At 38.6% G+C, this 22,103-nt stretch overlaps 1 protein-coding gene across 1 annotated transcript in view; it reads left to right on the forward strand.

Annotated features, from left to right (window-relative positions):
- Positions 1-5,298: 5,298 nt before the first annotated feature.
- trpa1b (transient receptor potential cation channel, subfamily A, member 1b) overlaps positions 5,299-22,103 on the forward strand; it is a gene marked incomplete at its 3' end in the record, with an annotated part of 37,317 nt that continues 20,512 nt past the window's right edge. Inside the window, exons 1-10 of the mRNA XM_081352766.1 lie at positions 5,299-5,406; positions 5,618-5,780; positions 12,845-13,020; positions 14,938-15,045; positions 15,142-15,250; positions 16,209-16,354; positions 20,811-20,947; positions 21,531-21,579; positions 21,805-21,904; positions 21,996-22,096. Coding sequence (XP_081208892.1) covers positions 5,311-5,406; positions 5,618-5,780; positions 12,845-13,020; positions 14,938-15,045; positions 15,142-15,250; positions 16,209-16,354; positions 20,811-20,947; positions 21,531-21,579; positions 21,805-21,904; positions 21,996-22,096 — 1,185 coding nt within the window. The 5' untranslated portion in view covers positions 5,299-5,310. The remainder of the gene's footprint in view (positions 5,407-5,617; positions 5,781-12,844; positions 13,021-14,937; positions 15,046-15,141; positions 15,251-16,208; positions 16,355-20,810; positions 20,948-21,530; positions 21,580-21,804; positions 21,905-21,995; positions 22,097-22,103) is intronic.

Raw genomic sequence — 22,103 nt, forward strand, 5'->3', positions numbered from 1 at the left:
TATATATATATATATATATATATATATATACATATTTATATCTTGTGAGATATATAATTAGAGTGATTAATGAGAAGTAACCTAGAAGCCTTTATAGAACTCTCTGCTGGTCAAGCTAACTCCCTGCTGTCTGGCTGAAGTTTGCAGTCTTCACTCCACTTTCTCCAGCACTCTCACAACAGAAGCACAAGAGCACCAATACTCCTTCAATCCTCACTATTGCACAAAAAATAAAACGCACGGTTTAACAACTTGTGTGTTTTCTCTCCTTTTTCCCCAAGCCCGACTACAAATATATATATATATATATATATATATATATATATATATATATATATAAAAAAAAAAATATATATATATATATATATATATATATATATATACACAGTGGGGAGAGCAAGTATTTGATACACTGCTGATTTTGCAGGTTTCCCCACTTACAAAGCATGTAGAAGTTTGTAATTTTTATCATAGGTACTCTTCAACTGTGAGTGACGGAATAAAAAAAAAAAATCCAGAAAATCACATTGTATGATTTTTAAGTAATTAATTTGCATTTTATTGCATGACATAAGTATTTGATACATCAGAAAAGCAGACCTTAATATTTGGTACAGAAACCTTTGTTTGCAATTACAGAGATCATAGGTTTCCTGTAGTTCTTGACCAGGTTTGCACACACTGCTGCAGGGATTTTTGCCCACTCCTCCATACAGACCTTCTCCAGATCCTTCAGGTTTCGGGGCTGTCGCTGGGCAATATGGACTTTCAGCTCCCTCCAAAGATTTTCTATTGGGTTCAGGTCTGGAGACTGGCTAGGCCACTCCAGGACCTCGAGATGCTTCTTACGGAGCCACTCCTTAGTTGCCCTGGCAGTATGTTTCGGGTCGTCCTCATGCTGGAAGACCCAGCCACGACCCATCTTCAATGCTCTTACTGAGGGAAGATCTCGCGATACATGGCCCCATCTATCCTCCCCTCAATACGGTGCAGTCGTCCTGTCCCCTTTGCAGAAAAGCATCCCCAAAGAATGATGTTTCCACCTCCATGCTTCACGGTTGGGATGGTGTTCTTGGGGTTGTACTCATCCTTCTTCTTCCTCCAAACACGGCGAGTGGAGTTTAGACCAAAAAGCTCTATTTTTGTCTCATCAGACCACATGACCTTCTCCCATTCCTCCTCTGGATCATCCAGATGGTCATTGGCAAACTTCAGACGGGCCTGGACATGCGCTGGCTTGAGCAGGGGGACCTTGCGTGCGCTGCAGGATTTTAATCCATGACGGCGTAGTGTGTTACTAATGGTTTTCTTTGAGACTGTGGTCCCAGCTCTCTTCAGGTCATTGACCAGGTCCTGCCGTGTAGTTCTGGGCTGATCCCTCACCTTCCTCATGATCATTGATGCCCCACGAGGTGAGATCTTGCATGGTGCCCCAGACCGAGGGAGATTGACCGTCATCTTGAACTTCTTCCATTTTCTAATAATTGCGCCAACAGTTGTTGCCTTCTCACCAAGCTGCTTGCCTATTGTCCTGTAGCCCATCCGAGCCTTGTGCAGGTCTACAATTTTATCCCTGATGTCCTTACACAGCTCTCTGATCTTGGCCATTGTGGAGAGGTTGGAGTCTGTTTGATTGAGTGTGTGGACAGGTGTCTTTTATACAGGTAACAAGTTCAAACAGGTGCAATTAATACAGGTAATGAGTGGAGAACAGGAGGGCTTCTTAAAGAAAAACTAACAGGTCTGTGAGAGCCGGAATTCTTACTGGTTGGTAGGTGATCAAATACTTATGTCATGCAATAAAATGCAAATGAATTATTTAAAAATCATACAATGTGATTTTCTGGATTTTTGTTTTAGATTCCCTCTCTCACAGTTGAAGTGTACCTATGATAAAAATTACAGACCTCTACATGCTATGTAAGTAGGAAAACCTGCAAAATCGGCAGTGCATCAAATACTTGTTCTCCCCACTATATACATGCATACATATATATATATGGATTTTTCTTTTTTACTGAGTCATCATCCTTTAAATATTAACTTTTCTTTTCATTTTAAATAATGCAAAGTTTTAACCAAAGACAAACCAAAAATCCATATTTGAAATATTTCAATACACTGAGGGAAGCCACAAGCCACAATTTTTGCTTTTGTTTCAAAAATCCTTTTATCGGTTCTGGGAAGCAATATTACATGTGAAACCACAGGCCATTGTCTGGACATTTACTTTTACATTTACCAGCATTTGAAGTACTGAAGTCTCATGTGAAATTAGCATGGGCTTTAATGATAGCATTGGATTACCTCTGAGTGAGAGCCACTGTAACTGGATCTCCTTCAACCAACACAGTATATAACTCACTTCATACTGAGAGAGCAAGACCACATCGCACAACTGCTCAGCAGACACATCATCTAGGTAGGAAAAAGTTCCTTCTCTTTATGTCATCTAATAAACAACCATTTAAATAAGTAGTTTGTGATGTATGTGATATAAAATATATGACTTTATTTATTTTATTTAAATTATTGATTCATGATTATCCAATTACAATTACAAATTATGCCTTTTTTATTCAATTTAACAATACCAGTGCATGACTAGGTACTAGTCTTATGCTAAATATGTTTAATAATATTTTTTTCAAATCTAATTTTACAAATATTTTTGACCTTTAGATTTTTCAGTGACATTCTTTTTTCAATTTATTTTATAATTTATTATTATGTTCTACTGTTGCTGGTACTATCTTTTGTTTCTCATTTTTTAATGAAGAACTTTAACATGTCTAGATAATGGGTAAATTCTGGAGAACTACAATGTGTATTTCTCTGCAAATTCTTAGAAGACTATAAAAATGATTTGATGGCAACAAAAACAAAAGAAAACAATTTGCATCTCAGCACACCTGTGCGACGGGCCGTATTCCAAGAGCAGACTGTTGCGTTTACAGCAGCCTGGGTCTATCTCATTTAGCAGTGTTTGCTCACTGCTTGGCAACCATCTTTAGTGCTTCATCTTGAAAATAAAAAGACTTCCTGTATCCACTGTGTCTGCTGCATATTACACAGACGGAAATCCATCAATTAGTGCACTTATCTGGCAGAGGATATAATGTGCTTTCCTTGAAAATTAGATGTTCTATTCCAAAGTTCCCGAATTGGGCCGTTTTCCAAGAATAATCTCACACAGAAAATGCACACTGCACTATCTGGATCTGAATTTAAAAGCATATGGATGTTGTCAGCGTGTGTTCGGATCTTCAGTAAGTTGACACCTCAGTCTGGGAGGCTCATGTGTGGACAACTGTAAACAGTCGAAATGGAATAAAGCTTTTTCTGTAGTTCAATCAGAAAGGTGGTTGTTTGGTGCATTTGATTTTCCTGCTTTACAGCTTCGGTACACCCATCACTGACTGATTCTCAGCATTGTGGTTATCTTAGGTGAAACATGACATCAGCTTATCCTTCATGTTAATTGTGATTGCTAACTCACTCACTTTTGTGATTACTTTCATATCGTGTTGGAAAATCATTTTAGTAAATCATTTTTATAGCCTATAGTCACATCACGGCCACAAGCCATGACTTGCAACTTACTAACAGAAGTAGGTGGTATTTGGAGGAGGAACCACCTCAGAAAATTTGATTAGACAAAATGAGTCAGTGCAGGAAGAGTCTTCAATAGTTTCGGTCTGAAAGGAAAAATGCTACATTTTACATACATCAATCTGCTAAAAATTAATTTTGTTAAGGTTTAGTAGAATAAGCAGATGACCTCAAAGCTAACACACATGGACTAAAAACCAAAATATGTGTGCTTTTGATGTACTTTCTTGTTTAAATTTAGTGTAAATGTATCTGTTTTGTTTTGGTTTAGATAAATGCTGCCCTGTTAACAAAAACAAATTATACTACAGTATCTATGTACAAAATTCAAAGATTTGGGGTCAGTAATTCTTTTTTAAAGTTTAAAAATAAGTCAATATCAATTAAGCAAGGAAACGTTTAATTGGGCAAGAATAAATTGGTTTAAATTGTAATAATATTTTCACAATATTACAGTTTTTATGGTATTTTTCATCAAAGAAATGCATCTTATGTGAGCATAAGAGACTTTGTGTTCAATGTGTTCAGTTCCTGTTTGACAGTGTTTCCTTTGCTAGTTTGTCTCTGTAGTCGCTGATTGAGTTATGTAGGTGCTACTTGCTACATTATCTCTGGGTGTATGTTAGCCCTCGGTTCATTTAGTTATTTTTTCCCGTGTCGTCTGTGGTTGTGTACATTTATTCTTGCGTTTTCTCCTGTGGTTGTTAAAGGTGGGGTATGTGATTCTCTTTTTTGGCCATTTTTTCAAAATCACTTGAAATCCTATTGCTAACCCACTTACAGCCAATGAGTTACAGTAGAAGCACTGAAATGAAAATTAAGCAATTTAATCATCTGTGGAACGGGCAGGACTCGACAAACTCCAGCCAATCATTTCCAAGACCACCTAGAATCATTGGACAGTAAGTGTCAATCAAACGGTCGTACCATACCCCCCTCCCCCTATCCATGTCCATGTTCTTCGAATGGGTGGAGTCAAAGGAAAGAAGGTAGGACCATTTGAGTTGTGTATTTTCAATATCTGCCGGCCATTTTGCAAATCACATACCCCACCTTTAAAGAGTGTTATTAAAGTCTGTCATTATAGTATTCTTGTGCGTTTCATTCATATGACATTCCTTACAGACAAATCTTACAGACCAACTTAAAAAAGTATGTTTTTGATACAGTTATTGTATATAAAGTTAGTTGTTTTCGAGTTTTGTTTGTTAAATTTAGTGTAAATGTATCTGTTTTTATGCGTTTTTATGTCAGATAAATACTACTCTGATGGCAAAAATAAATTGTATTATCTATAGTTATATATTTAAAAAATGTCATCACCTTAAATAGCTTCAGTGTAGTAGCTTGTAATATAGGAACAGCAACATTTTCAAATGGGTTGCTCGACTGTAGTTCAAACTAACACATTCTGTCATACTTTGGTCAAATGGTTGAGATTGTGTTCAGTTCTCTTATACAATGTTTGTCTTTAATCGAATAAATCAATAGTTATGCCAGTTTTTGATGTGAGTCAATGATGTGAGTCAATGATGTGAGAATATACTCTCAAGTCCAATCACCTGCTCTCAGTTTAACCTTGGACCTCATCGCACAAAAGCAGCCACTAAAAGAAAAAACAATCAATGCCATTCTGAGGTTATTATTAATATCACCGATTGAATTATCTTTACAGAAGATCCTCACTAAGCTCACCAAATGCAGTTTGGAAAGGAGTTTGTGAGGCAAAACAGCTTCTACAAATGTGTGATAAATGAAGGGGAAACAGACCTGGATTCTGCGGATGTGTTTGAGGTGCGTGTTGTTTCTCCTACATATGTGTTTTAGAGAACTGAGGGTGGAGGGGAGCACAAATATTTACAAAAGATGATGCCATCAGCATGCATGTATATGTTTGCTTCTCTATCCGGTACAATAGCAACCAGAAAAAATACCAGGTAGCTGAAACTGACTTGTGTTTCACCTTTCCTTGGCAAGATACTTTTATAATCTGTTCCTCTGCCAGTTGGCTTACAAAGGGAAGGCTTCTGCTATCGACCACCTGATCCAGAAAAGTCCAGAACACCTAAGCTTCAGGGATGAGAATGGAGCTAGCCTACTGCACTATGCCTCAGCCGGAGGAAACCTGGACATAATTCGGCTCATTGTTTCTACTGTGGGTCCTGAGGGTAAGACTTACTCCTCGACATGGTTTTAAAGTCGCAATGTCAGGGAATTAGTGACAGGTCGTTACTTCCATATTGTGATGCACAAAAAAAAAAAAAAGTAGGAAAAACATACAATATCTTATTGTAACTTATCTAAGACAAACTTATCTATAAGATCAATAATATATACGGTAATCAAAATAGAATTTCTATTTCATTCTGACTTGAGTGAGTAATTTCTACACTATTAGCTGCTCTCTCGTCATATGCTATTGGTTGGACAAACAGATAAGCCCAGCAAACTGCAAAATCTGTGACATTTTCATATTAAATTAAATTTGACATTAGTTGTTGATTGGATGGAGGCAGATTTGAATGCAAACTTGCAGTCAATTGTAAGATGGGGTGGAGTTTAACTGGACTAAGTCCAACATACATCCCCAGAGAGAAGTCTGTTGTTTCACTGGAAAAATAAAACATTTAAAACATGCATAAATACATTTTTACAGTAGAGTGCTGCAAGGATGATGTTTTTTTGCAGGCCAAAACATTGGAACAAGTTAACATTTTAGCATTTCTTGTTCTATCGCCCCTAAAGTCAATGGATTTTTCAAATGGGTTTTTTTCGTTAAAAGTCATGTATGGTTGAAGTCATGCAACCTTTGTGTAGTTCATTTGTAGCCTACATTTAGATTTTTAATTCTGGCGATTGTATTTAGGCTTCAAAATTCATAAAAATGTTGTTTATTTGTGAAGATTATCCTGATAAACAAAACAAATACGAATCATAAACTTTTGCTGGTCACAGAGCTTATTTTTTTCGTAATAATACAAAAGTCAATAGGAAAATCCTATTGTTTTTTTTTATTGAGGGAGCCAGGGTGGTGCAAACCTCCAGGTTGGCCTACAGACTTATATATAAGATAAATAAGATGTAATCAAAATAGAATTTCTATTTCATTCTGACTTGAGTGAGTAATTTCTACACTATTAGCTGCTCTCTCCTCATCTGCTATTGGTTGGACAAACAGATAAGCCCAGCAAACTGCAAAATCTGTGACATTTTCATATTAAATTAAATTTTGCACTGTATATATACTGTATATAGATCAGTTTTGAAGACCTTGTCCTTAAGCCTTGTTTATTCACCCCAGTCTTTTGCTATTCAGATCACATCAGGTCAATGTGTCATTATGTTCTAATGATTATAAAACTATCACATAATCTCCTCAGGGATCACACACTTACGTCAATGGGCTGCTTATTGTATAAACTACTTCAATAAATCATTGACAAAACAGAGCCACCGGTTCACTCACTACAATGGCAAAAGACCAAATGATATTCAGAGTGCACATTTCTCTTCTTAATTACATCTATTACACTGCAATATCCTGCCGAAATAAACAACTTTAACTAGCCCAAGGTTAGCTGCTCTCCTGGCCTAAGATGTCTGGTCTGATTTTAGACACTTGTTAGCTGGCTAGGATGGGAGATCAGCTGACCAACCAGCAATGATTTTTTTTTCTCAAACAAGTCCCAAACTCCCCCTGCAGCCAATTCTTAAGATTACATTGGTAATTTCAACCACAGTGCTGATTGCCTACACAATGCTTGTGACGATGTCATAAGTTACCCCTGATTGCGGTGTATGCCCAGTGTTTGTTTGGTGTATATTCTTTGCATAAATGTTTGTTTGTTTCTCATTGTTTGGTTATATATGAGTTTGGTAACTTTTTCTAGTCTAAGGTGCACATTATACATATGTCAAAAGACACCAAGAGTTTTTATTTATACATTTTCTTTATTTAGAATTTACATCAACTATATTAGTTTATATCTCCATTTTCAAAACTTACCTTCTGGGTTCATGGCTGCAGCATGGTTTCCGGGGGTGGGGGTTTAAGAGGAAGTGCAGTCTTCCTGTTCCTCATTTTATGCCATCCCAAGGAATTATAGGTAGTGTAGGCATAGTCCATTTCCTAGTGTGAGCAAGGGAGTAATGTATTACATATTATTTCAATTCCCTATTATCATGAATTCGTTGAACCTTTCAGTATAAAATAATTTATTTTGTCTGTTCGAGTCAGTTCTGGTGAGGGACCTCCATGAGGAGGGTCACTTTTAGTGTCTTTGTTTATGTTATTGTTTGATTTGTTATTCTTTTTCTGAAGTCAACAAAAATTTAAATTGACTGCAAGCAGTGTCTCCTGCTTTTGCTCTGGTCATGTCCCTACATTATGGTGGCAGTGGTGGGATAATCCAGAAGAGGAGCATTGCTGTGTGAAATCTTTGGGTGTGATGGCACCAAAACGGGTATCACGTATGGAGACAGCTGATTCCCTCTGAGAGTTCTTCTAAGGACATTGGTGAGCTCAAGGATATGTTCCAGAAATTCCTGGTGGATCAACAAGAAAGACAAGTTCGTCAAGAACAAGAAAATGCACAAGAAGAAACAAGATGGAGGTCCTTGAAACATCAGTTTCAATTACTGCAGGGAGAAGTGACTCATCATACCTCGCTGAGAAATCCACTGCCTGGGGAGAGTGAGGGCCCATACACTTCTTCCAGAAATTCTGATGAAGTTCGACATTCAACTGCTGGGGGTCCATTAAAAGAGCCAAAGATGCAGCAGCTCAGTAAGATGGATGACGTAGAGCATTATCTGACTACCTTTGAGCGAATTGCTACCGTGTGCAAATGGCCTCCAGAGGAGTGGGCCATTCGACTAGTTCTTCTACTCACTGGCAAGCCCCGTCCTGCCTATGTGGACCTCAGCGACTGTGGGGAGGTGAGAGAGGCAAAACTGAAGAAATATTCTATCAATGCTGAGACTTATCGACAGTGGTTTCGTTCCATGGAGGTTCCGATGGAAGAAATTCCTGAGGAATTGTATGTTCGGTTGAAGGATTTACTCTATAAGTGGGTGAAACCTGCAGAAAAGACAATGCAGCAGTTTGCAGAGACTGTCATCTTGGAACAGTTTTTGAGAATGTTGTGTCCTGAACTACAAACCTGAATTAATGAGCATGATCCATCTTCTGCTGAGGAGGCCAGCAAGCTGGCGGATGTATTTGTGGCAGCTAGGCGAAGGACTGAGCCTTGGAGTTTTGCTGGAATACAGCAAGGGACAAGACTTCCTCTCACAAGACAACCTCACTGCTAGAAGAGTATGGGTGAGAGACTGGTGAAACAAACAGAAACATCTAGCTTATCTAAAGTTGGGACCTATTAAGTGTTTTAGTTGTGGCCAGATAGGCCATAAGAAATGTGTCCAAACCTAAATAAAAAGCTTACCAATGTCTGTTATGTTCCACGGATGATGATACCTGAACCTAGCATTACTCCAATGCCCAGTGATGTCACAATTCCTGTAGAACTGAATGGTAAAAAGGTTAAAGCTTTGGTAGACACAGGATGCACCCAAACGTTGGTAGAAATTGATCTTGTTTCTGAATGTTCTAGTGATTGCTTATGGTTAAATGTATCCATGGTGAAGAACAGTCTTATCTGACCACTGAAGTGTATGTAAGGGTGAATGAGCAATCCTACCTAATGAAATTAGGCAACACTGCCATATCCTGTGATCATTGGTCATGATTGTCCTGTGTCAATGGACTTATTGCAGCCAAGTAGTACAGGTCTGTAATGTGGTGTTAACTTGTGCAAAGACTAGACAGAGCCAGGAGGTGAGTGAGACAAACTCCTTGAAATGCCTTCCTTTTTATGATTGTGATATTTCAACCCATCCAGTGAAACCTGTGAAGTTTAAAGCAGAGAAGAGGTTAGACTAGTTTAGGGAAGTCACAGATAGGGAAGGTTCACAAAAATTAAATTTGGAGTGGCAGATCCCTGCCAATATGTCTGAACTGAAGAAAACCGATTCTGAAATTGGTCTCATCTTTTCTAGAATGAGTTTTGTAAGACGTGTCCAGAATGCCAATGTACTGCCCCTCGGGGTCCTCTAAAAGCTCCTTTGATGCTTTTGCCTGTAACAGAAATTCCTTTCCAACGTCTAGGCATGGATATTGTGGGCCCGTTAGAGAGGAGTAAAGCAGGTAACAAATACATGCTGGTAATTTGTGACCATGCAAGTTGATATCCTGAGGTTTTCCCTTTGAAGAACATTAAGGCCAAATCTGTAGCCTTTTGAGTGGTGCAGTTTTTTTCTAGAGTGGGTTTTCTCCAGGAGATACTGACTGACAGATGAACCAATTTCACTTCAAAGCTACTGCAACAGGTTTATCCATTGTTGGGTATAAGAGGTTTGAAGACCACACCTTACCATCCCAAAACCGATGGTCTTGTAGAAAGATTCAATCAAACCCGTGTTCAAATGCTCCGTAAATTTGTAAGTGACACCGGGTCTGATTACGACCAGTGGTTACCGTACTTATTATTTGCATACAGAGAAGTTCCACAGGCTTTTACAGGTTTCTCTCCCTTTCAGTTGATGTATGGCCATGATTTGGGTCCTCTATCTTTGCTGAAAGAGACCTGGGAACAAAGTTCACAGATATCTAGTAAGCTTAATGTCATTGATTATGTGTTGCAAATGAGAGAGAAAATGACCAAGTTAGCAGTGGAACTCCTACAAGAAGCACAGTATAGGCAGAAAGGTTAGTATGATAGGAAGACAAGGCAGCGGTCCTTTGATGTAGGTCAGCAGGTTTTAGTCATGCTTCCAACAGAAGATAATAAGTCGTTGGTTAAATGGCAGGGTCCATTTAAGGTTACTAACAAGTTAGGACCTACAACTTATGAAATTGCCACTCCTAGTGGGTCACGTTCTCATAGAACATTGCATATTAATCTCTTGAAGGAATGGTTTCCACAGAAAGAGTCTGCAAGTGCAAATTTGATTCGGTTGGTGGAAGAAGAGGAGGTAGAAAAGCAGTACCTATCGGTGAGTCATGAAACCTCCTCAGTTAATCTTGAGCACTTATCAGGGGAGCAGAAAATACAAATTCAAGAGTTATGTAATCCAGAACTGTTTAAGAGTACCCCTGGTTGTACCCCTCTCATTCGGCATCAAATTATGTTGAAACCTAATGCTCAAGTGAAAAGAATGAGTTATGTTGTGATGTCTTGTGTTGTGATATTCAGTGACAGCTGGAAGATGTATCTTTATCTTGCAACAGTGTTTCAGCGAATTAAGGATGCTGGTTTGACAATCAAACCTACCAAGTGTTCTATAGCCAAAAGTGAGACTGAGTATTTGGGCTATGTATTAGGTAATGGTGTTATTGAAACCTCAGATCCAGAAGATACAAGCTATTCAAGCTAGACCTTTTTAGGTCTAGTGGGGTGGTAACGGAGGTTTATACCTTACTTTGCCTCTAGGGCAGTGCTACTAACAGATTTGACACAGAAGTCGGGCCCAAATCAAATTTAGTGGACCGAACAGTCCAGTTTAGCTTTCCAAGATTTGAGGGAAGCATTAGTGACTAATCTTGTCCTGTGTAGTCCTGATTTTGAGAAAATGTTTATGCTTCAGACAGATGCCTCTGAAGTGGGATTGGGAGCTGTCTTGAAACAAGAGCAGGGAGGTGAGTTACATCCTGTGGCTTATTTGAGTAGGAAACTGTATCCTCAGGAGACAAGATATTCTGTCATTGAAAAAGAGTGTTTGGCACTGAAATGAGCTCTTGATTCTTTTAAAGGGGTGGTTGATTATGATTTCACTTTTCTAACTTTAGTTAGTGTGTATTGTTGCTGTTAGAGCATAAACAACATCTGCAAGGTTACAATTCTCAAAGTTTAAAGGAAAAGGAGATATTTTGAGATATTGAGATATTGAGGTAAAAGGACAAAAAGCTCTTGCAGCTCTGCCCTCTGTGCCAGGAGCAGCAGCTCATTTGCATTTAAAGGAACAGACACAAAATGTTGTGTTTTTGCTCACCCTCAAAAAGTGACAATTTTAACATGCTATATAAAAATATCTGTGGGGTATTTTAAGCTAAAACTCCACATACACACTCTGGGGACATCAAAGACTTATTTTACATCTTGTTAAAAGGACATTATACCACCCCTTTAAATACTACCAGTTGGGACGAGATTTTGTTGTTCAAACAGATCATAGAGCACTTCAATGGATTGACAAAATGAAAGATACCAATGCTTGTGTAACTCGTTGGAGTTTGGCTATGCAACCTTTCCATTTCATTGTAAGATATCGCCCAGGGTCAGAAAACGTGACCGCACAGTCTCTCTCTCTCTCGAGTTTGGGCGAAGGGGAAGATGTGACGATGTCATAAGTTATCCCTGTTTGTGGTGTATGCCCTGTGTTTGTTTGGTTCATATTTATTGCACAAATTTTTGTTTGTTTCTCATTGTTTGGTTAAATATGAGTTTGGTAACTTTTTCTAGTCTAAGGTGCACATTAGACAGATGACAAAAGTTTTATTTCTTTATTTTCTTTATTTAGAATTTACATCAACTATATTAGTTTATATCCCCATTTTCAAAACTTACATTCTGGGTTCATGGCTGCAGCATGGTTTCCGGGGGTGGGGGTTTAAGAGAAAGTGCAATCTTCCTGTTCCTCATTTTATGCCATCCCAAGGAATTCTGGGTAGTGTAGGCATAGTCCATTTCCTAGTGTGACCAAGGGGGTCATTGTTTCATTGTTTTATTGTTAGTGTTATTGTGTTTATTTTGATAGTATGTAGAAATGTATTGTTTATTATTTGTATTTCTTTCCTTGTAAAAGTTTAAAACATTTATTTAGACCATAAAGAAAGTAGAAAATATGTACGTCATAGTTTCGTTTCAATGTTAGTCTTGACAAGTTTAGATTTCTGAGATGCGTACAATAAAAGGAGCCGCAAAGTGGCTATTTATTTGAACTTGAAATACACAAGCACATGAGTTCTCAATTTATTGCCTTCAGCTCTTCACATCACAATATTAATCAATAATTAAAAAAAAATATATTATTTGGTTGAAGTCATTATTCATTCTTTTCCAAATAAGGTATTTTGACTCATCGCTATGACACACTGGCTTACCTCTGAATGCTTACTGAATGTCTTACTGAACGTTGCAACCATTGCATATGTAGAGTGTTTTTTGCTTTGTAGAGCTGAATGTACAGGATGAGCAGGGCAGAACTTCTCTGCACTGGGCTGTGGAGAAGGATCAACAGCAGAGCTGTGAATTACTGTTAGAGCTGGGTGCTGACCCCAACATCCTCAACAGTGCCCTGATCGGCCCTCTGCATCTGGCTGTCACTAAAAGATACAATCATATGGTAGAGGTCAGTCACACACATGCTGCTGGTAATCTGTTTGGGTTACTGTCAAGGTAAAGAGCAGCAGTAGATATGCATTCTCTTGAATATTTTGTCATCATGTGCATCAGACTGTATCAAATATTTTAATTTATTAAAAAAGTTTGGAATAATTAAGATTTTGTAATGTTTTTGATAGAAGTCTCTTATGCTTAGCAAGGCTGCATTTATTTGATCAAAAGATACAGGAAAAACAGTAATATTCTGAAATGTAAGAATTTTAAAGAACACTGGTAACATTGTATTTGGGGTTGATCTCCACACCGATGTGGAAGAAACCAAACATCTAATTATTATAACATCTTGGGGCTGAAGGATGATGGTTATAGAGCCTTTAATGGCTAAAACGGATTTGAGGACTGTTATCATCTCTAATAAGGCTTCAGCGAAGAAGTCCGAAACCACTGGCAGACCCCTCCAATGGGAAATGGATTATACCTCATTATACAGTGCCCATCTCCCCTCGGTGCCCTCAGGGGACCATTCTGCCAACCCCGCCACCTTGTGTGCTTTGGTGTTGAGCGTTTTCCAGCGAGCTCATGTCTCAGCGTCTGCCCGGAAACGTTGCGGGCTACATTTTTTAAATGTTTTCATCATTAACAATAATGCTTAATATTTTCGTGGAAAACAGTTATTTTCAAATTGTCAAATTTCAGTTCAAACTTCTTTCAAAAAAATAAAAAAATAAAAATAAATTTATTGTACCAAACGTTTCAACTTTCGTTGAATTTGATTGAGTGGCGTATTCTGTAACTTCTGGTTATTTTTCAAGGTGTAAGTTAGATATTACATGCACTCTCAGAAAATAAAGTACATAATTGTACCTTTAGGGGAAAAATGGCTTGTCACTGGGGCTGTACCCTCAACCTTTAAAAGAAACGGTACATGTATAAACCTTTTAATGCTTTTTGACCTTCAAAAAGGTACATATATGTACCTTGAGGTCCAATAATAAGCCCTATGGGGTACGTTAGTGTAGATTGTACCTTGGGGGACAGAAATGGACTCCTACTGGACTCCTACTCCTAAAACTTTCAAGTTAGTCGTTTTACTGTAAGTAAATAATTAGAGGAACAAAGTGCAGTAAATGGTAAAACTATTTTCTCTACAAACCAGTTTGTTTATAATTAATAACAATAAAATTAAACAAATATCATTTTCAAGCAGCATAGACTGTTTTTGAGACCATCAAAATAAAGTGTTATCAGATATTAATTAAGCAGACAGACTACTAATAATCTAAGACTGGTAGTTGACATGTTGGTGCAGTTACTTATAGTTAGCAGAATGTCTAAAGTGGGCCATTGAAATAGTGTTACCTTATTACTAAAACTAAAGCTGAACTAAAAATACTTTAAAGTTAAATAGAAATATATATATATATAAAAAAATGACAAAAACAAAATGACAAACTAATATTAAAATGAAAACTTGAAATATAAAAATAAAAGCTAATTAAAAATATGAATAAATAATCTAATATATAAATAATTCTAAAATAACAATGGTTGAAGTAAAAATAGATAAAGCAATATTGTGTCTAAAATGTAAGTTACTATGTATTAACTTCTTGTTTATTGAACTGTAGCAATGTCTAAAGTACAGAAGCATTATTACACTTGTAATTGTGCTGTTGATCTAAATATCATCAAATATCATGTCAAATATCAACACACTGTAATTACTTGTGTCCTCGTGCCCAATGTTTGAATCACAGTCACACTGATTTTCTGGCTTGTGAGATTTTAATTAGATAGCATAGGGACAGCTCAGTGGGAAAAATAAGGGCGTCTTCTGTGTAGAATCTGCTTCCTATTGGGCAGGAATTATACTGATTTTGTGCCTTGCAGATAATTATGATCATTTTGCTCATGTCTGGCATAGGTCCTTCTGACCTGTGACAGAACAGATGTCAATCTGGAAGGGGATCTGGGAAACACCCCTGTGATGCTGGCCTGCAGCAATAATAATTGCCAAGCTCTCCATTCTCTTGTGAGTACAAAGGGCATTAAAAGTCAAGTGTGAGAGTCAGAATCCAGAATCTCAAATATTGTGTAATAAAAGTGATTTTTTTTTCTTTCTTTACAGTCCAAACATGGCGCCAAGATGTGTCTTCAGAACAAACTGGGTCACTATGCTATCCATACAGTTGCTTTTGCAGGTGCCAAAGAGGCCATGGAGCTGGTTTTGAAAATTGGTAAGCAAGTTTAATATTCTCGTTGCACCAATTCACCATGACGAATCCAACCTATTCACCAAGCTGTTTAGACAGATGCATTGATTTAGCACAATGCATGGGTGGTCATCTGTTCCGGAATGATATGTTCAAGACATACTGTAAATATTTGTTTTCTTTTTCCGACAGTTCCCTTTGGCTTAGAGACAAATAACAGAGTTTTCATTTCGGTCCAATATTTTCAGATCCTGATATGCAAAACAGTTAAAACAGATAGAAGGGTCAACAAGTCAAACGTTGCAAGCATGTCACATGGTAACCAAACAAAGCAGTCATGCTTTCATTGTGATTGAGATTTGTGACATCAAAGGGATAGTTCATGAAAAAACTAAAATTCAGTAATCCTTTACTCACCCTCATGTCATTCCAAACCTGTATTACTTTTTGTTTATCCTATAAAAATTCATGTAAATTAATTAATAAATGTAAATAATGTAGACCACTGGTCAGTCTTTTTACATGTATTTACAATTAATGGTGACTGGTGCATCAAAAATACATGCAAAAAGGGAACTGGCGCTTCAAAAAGATAACCATAAACCAAGCACCATAAAGCGGGGTCTGTTTGCTTCATGCACTATATTCCAAGTTTTAGCTATTGTATTGTATGTCTCCAGAAGTCTTGAAATATAGAGCATGAGTTGGATGAAACCTTTTTATAATAACATTATGGTGCTTTGTTATTGTGGTGCTCCAGACCCCATTCACGTCATTATATTGAAAAGAATGGCCAAGATATTCTTAAGAAATTACCTTTTGTGTTCTGCAGGAGAAAGTGGAATTACATGAGGGTCAGCAAATTATGACAATTTAATTTATTTTAAAATGCCTCTGCGTATTCTTTCATCTGTTTGAACTGTTAAATATGAAAAAAATGAAGCTGAACATTTCATCTCCTCTCTTTCTCATCCTCATGAAGGAGAAGAGCGGGGCCTTTCCACTTCAGTGCACATTAATTATTTGGATAAGACCAAAAGCACCCCACTCCATCTAGCTGTACGTGGGGGCAACATTGAGGTGATCAAACTTTGCATCATTAAAGGAGCCAGAGTGGATCAGCAACAGGTAATTGCTGTTTCAAGAGGTATAACATGTCTCAGTTTGGATTGTAACCCTGGTTCTCTGAGAAGGGAACGAGATGCTACATCAAAATGTTGAAGCTATGGGAATGCTTCAGCATTACCTGCATCTGAAGCACGTGTGAAATCACTTCAATCTCATTGGTGAAACGTAGTCTGATTTAACGCTGATGATAACCCTGATGATGCGAAATGGTTTGCCCTCTCAGGGAAAATCCCTTGGTCTTGAGTCACCACTGCAATGGTCTCATGTTTATAAGGCCCATCATGTTGGACACAACTGCCATGAGCCCTAACAGTCCCTGAAATTGTTTTACAGAGACAGCCTAGTCTAACCTGATCTATCCTACAGCTGAGAGAATCGACTTGATACAAGCAGGAGACAGACCCTAACCCTATGCCTGCATCATAGTCGAATCCCATATCACTCCTAGAAAAGTGTTTCTCTGTAATGGAGAAAGCACATTCTTCTTGGAGTTTAATATTAACCCCAAGTAACATTAACCCCAAGCAACATTGCGATGCCAAACCACCATCTGATCTCTGGTAAAGGCTGAATATTATGACTGGAAATGACTTGCCGGCAGTGAATGACCAAACATACTTGTCCATATCCTCCTCAGAATGAGCGTTCAAATAACAACATTCTGCTTTTATAATTTGCAAAACCCATGGAGACACATTTGGCAGAAGTTGCCGTGCTGCCTAATAATCTGAAAGAGATACCAGTCTCTCGAGACTGACCCCTGATGTAGACTGAGTAATATGCCCGGTGCCCTGAAACAACTTGCTGACAGAGGACCATCAAACACATTTCTCCAACACCCTCCCCAGACGGAGTGAGCATTCTAGTTCAACAACATTCTAAGTTGGAGACTGGGCCAGAAGCTCACTTGAAACTTCTCTCCCCGAAACACCGGAGATGGCTGGGTCGGAAGACTGTAGAACAGAGAGCAGGGGACACAGGACAGAGAAGAAATGGGCATAGTTAACCCTGGTGTGGGCCACTTCTCCTCAGAGGGGCCTGCCCTCGACGTCCTGACTTACCTGAAACCTTCTGCGATTGGATGGCGGTCTTCAGACCCCCAGTCTCTCTGAGGGGGGCTTTAGAAGGGACACTCTGTTTTTGTTGTTCATGTCTAGAGGAGCTTATACTCAGCTGGGGCTGCTCTTTAATAACAGCCCTAAAGGCATGCACTCTGGAATGTCGCCACCTCTTTCTTGAAGTCCTGAAACCTCTCGACAATAGTATTAACTGCGTTGCTAAAGAGGCCAGGAGAGGTTAAAGAAGAAAAGAAAGGGTCCAGCGTGGAGGTGGGGAATTACTTGACAGGAAGGCCTTGTCTAACTTACTCGTGATGCGCTTCCTGCTTCTCTGCTGGCCAATCAATTTAGCAACATCATGACTCAATCTCCAAACTTTCCTCATAAGCTGGGGAGAGAGGTGACAAATCCTTGAACGAATCCACTGCCTCGATGCTAATAATATCCAACTTCTCAGAGCTGGATATAGCCAACACTGGGGCCTCACTCCACAGAGGTGTTTCAGGGTCCGGAATGAAGCCACTGAAACCGGCAGGTGAGAGTTGAGAAAGGGAAAAACCCGTCTCAAGCTCCTCTGTCAGTTCCATTTTTGCCCCCCATAATCTGAGCAGGTGCGTTTGCCTGACCTCCCTCCTCGAAGAGAGCCAGGTGGGAACGAAACGTTCTCAATGGCAGACACTTGCAAGCTTGAGAGCTGACTGTGCTCCTCTGCCAACCAGACCACACACAGGTCGTGTGTGTCACCTCCTATATAATGTAGTACTGGTCGGGAGACACATTTTAAACTGCTGCTTATTACTTGCCATAATGATAATATAATGGGTCAAACAACACCAAATAAGACTCACACGACACAGAGCACTTACTGAAAATATGTAAGCTGACGATGTTTGGTCAGGGTGTCCTTTATAGCTTCCGGCTGCTCCATCATCTGTCACTGGACTATGTTTTGCCAATGAGTTTGGAGTGATTTCACACTTGCTTCATAAAATATCATAATATAAAAGTTATCAAGCAAAACTAAAATGATCAAAGAACTTGACAGATTTGATGGCCCAAGGCTTGTGATGAAAAAGAAAGAGTTTATTTTTCTTTTGTCAGTGTCAGTTTGTAGCAGTCCATATACAGTAACTGTATGATATTGTGGAAATAAAAAATGTATAATTTTGACACACTAATTGGAGAGTCTTAAAGGGATAGTTCACCCAAAACTGAAAATTATGTAATTTACTCATCATCCTCATTTCATTCATCCTCATGCCAAAACTGACTTTAAAAAAAAAGTTATTTCTTGGGCTCTTAATTTTAACCTCCCTTATAGGGACTAAAGGCTAGATTTACTAAATGCGGCAAATTAGCCTGAGAGCACAATTCCACAAATGTGCTGATGGGAATGGCGAGTTTTACATGTGATCTACTGCTGACGTGCAGATTAAAGAACAAAGACGCAGTCAAATCATTTACATAATGAACAACACAATCTACCAAGAGCAGCCCAAATTAGAGTTGGGACCATGGATAACGCAGGTGAAAATGCGAACACTGAAATCCCAGCTAAAAAAAGCCACAGTACGTTGAAAAGAGCCAGAGGACAAACTATTAAGGGTTTCAAGAAGTTTTGATGCACCTGGTATTGCGTGACTCCTTGTTGTTGAGGGTTCCTAGTCATCTTTTATTTCCTGCAGCAAATAAAAAATAGCATGGCTTGGCAAACGATATGTTTGGATAACGTCTTCCTCTGGCATATTTTCTCCCTTCTACCACGCGCTCTCTGTACTCTGCAGTGTCTCTTCATAGCAGCAACAATTGCAATTGCTTTTTAGGAGCATTAAATAATGGCGCAAATACCAGTAAATTGACTAGCGCAAACATTAGTAAATCGTGTTGCGTGTATACTCGCCTCCCATAAATTTTGCATCTGAAAGGGAAACTCCTACAAATGCATATGCAATAAGGTCAGCCGCAAAAACAACTCAGTTATCTGGACTTGTTCATCTTTAGCTTCACTTTCATGGACTTTCAGTTTGTTTTCATTCATCACATGTGTTCCTTTTTTGATTTTTAATGCCACTCATCAACTGTCATGGACACTCATCAGATAATCACACCTGTTTATCATCTCCTCATTATTACTGTATTTAAGTTCCTCGCCTTCACTCTGTATTTGTCGGTTGTTGTTTGTGTTACATAGTGATGGGATGGTTGATACCGGGGCTCCGATGCTCCGACGCAGTTTTCAAAGCACTTTTGTATCACACACTGTACCGATGCTTGTATCGAAATGACAATACCACATGATTGATGACGTTTGAAGCTTTGATCGTCATGCAGTATCGGAAGGTTGGGACACGGGAACAGCTGGTTTGAAAAATATTGGCGCTTCACGACCCCACCTGATCAAAGGGAAACGATTATGGAGGAGGCATTATTTAAATGATTTAACACTACACTTCCCTATAACATAATTTATATATTTTTTAAACAGGACACCCCAAATATTTTTTCAATTACTATAATTATGATCACATACTTGTATATTTTGTATTATTGTATCCGTTGACCAGGCTACACATGGCACGAGTTGTGGTATTTTAGTCTAAATTGGGCATATGTTATAATTATGATTTACCAGAGCATGTTTTTTTCTTGTGTGGCAGAAATGGGTTTCAATAGAATGGCCTAGAAGCAGATATCATGGCAGGTTGAAACCACCACCAAGTGGTTTCAGTTTCCACCAGTCTGCTGACTAGATTATCCACCAATTTGAATTTTGTCATAAACATATTTTTCCATACTCTCCTGCAGCTGTAATAAGATATTCTGCAAAATTATATAATATAATCATGAACCCATTATCATCAAGACTTATTTCTGTAAAAGCTTTTTGATACATTAAACCACACCATGCCCTGTAAGAAGTTTGGGGACAGAAATAACAAAATTGTTAAATATGCCTAATGTCAGGCTATAATGTCACCATTCTGAAAAAAAAAAAATCATTTCATGAAATGCAGCCATAGAAAAATGTGGTTTGCTATGAATACAAAAGCAGCCTGATTTCCTAGCTCTCGATCTCGACCACACAGACACAAACACACTTACACTCCTCCATTTGTCGTCTTCAGTCTGTAGCAGGAGGGTTAGTGCATTCAGTAATAGCTTCAGATAGTTAAATTGATACAAATTGCAGCCACTTACGTCTATAACTGAGCTTGGGCGTTCTGTCCATTGCCACAGCAATTCAGGGTGCTCTCTCATTAATGGGTTGTGTTATTGGTGCAGCAGCTGAGAGAATGTCCCCCTCTTGCAATACCTTGCCCTGCCTCTCCTACTTATGTCAAGCTAATAGCTGACTTCCATCTTTGTGTCTGTGTATGTGTGGCTTGATTGTTTTGCAGTGTGACAAATCCACGGCCCTCCATTTTGCCTGCACTCAGGGTGCTCTGGATGCCATCAAAATCATGCTTTCCTCTTACAACAGAGTGGAAGACATCATCAACCTCAGGGATGGAGCCAATCAGACCCCCTTACATAGGTAAGTGTGATGCCATACTGCTCACCAGTAGTCATTATGAAGTCAACTAGCCTTCTGGGCCCGGTTCCCCGATAACGCTCACTCTTAGCGCGCAAGAAGACTCGAAAGATATATCTTACCAAAGTTGTTTATGTTCCTAAGTGTGTTCCCCGAACCATACCTTAGAAAGCTGCTTAAGATATACCTTTCGTGCTCGGCAGTGATAAGAAAGGATTTAAACCGTGAATTTTGAATCTCTTGTTGTAAACTCAGAGATGTGGATTCAGACGGCAATTAAATTACCACACAACCTGTTTGTCAAAAAACAGTAGGTACTAATTTGGACAGGGATTTTTACGCGGGTTGGGTGAGAAAAACACTGATATTATGGATTCGGACGGCACTAAAATCACCGACTTACCCCTATAAATGTTTTTTATAGTAATTTTATAGTAATTCTACTTACTTCTGTCTTTTAAAGCACTTTTTGCTATGACCAAACAATGATGATGCCATTAGGGTGCTTGTCCTATTGCAGTTTGCAGCTGTATTTGTTTAATTCCCAATGCTTTAATGATTAACAATGACTTTCTTTACCTAATAGAGCCACGTTGTTTGATCATGTCGAGTTGGCTGAATATCTTATTTCAAAGGTAAATGTTTGAATGGCTGCTTTGTGAGAATGTGAGTGGGTGAAACATCCAAACTCACACTTTTATTCTGCTGAATATGCACTTTGTGAACCAGCAAACTGAGTTGCTTGGATTGATCTTTTGACAGGACTAATATTAACCACCCAATATCTCATTATCTTATCGTATATGTCCTTTGATAACGCGGTAATTCACTGTTATTTGGATCTCATTTGTCTTGGAAAGGGAGCAGATATTGACTGCATTGACTGTAAGGGACAGTCTCCACTGCTGATGGCCTCCAACTGCAGTGCTTGGAAAACTGTTGCATTTTTACTGTCAATTGGTAAAGCCTTTTCATGAATTTTCAACACATTTTATCTCCAACATCATTTGCATGTTTCTGCATATTTAACATATTGTCCTATTGAAAATAGGTGCCAATTACAAAGTCAAAGACAAAGTAGGTCGCAACTTCCTCCACCTTGTCATTCTTCAACCGAAAGGGCTGAAAAATCTTCCTGAGACAGTCTTACAGGTGTGAA

The sequence above is a fragment of the Scardinius erythrophthalmus genome (assembly GCF_964197995.2).
Source record: "Scardinius erythrophthalmus genome assembly, chromosome: 22".
Classification (NCBI taxonomy): domain Eukaryota; kingdom Metazoa; phylum Chordata; class Actinopteri; order Cypriniformes; family Leuciscidae; genus Scardinius; species Scardinius erythrophthalmus.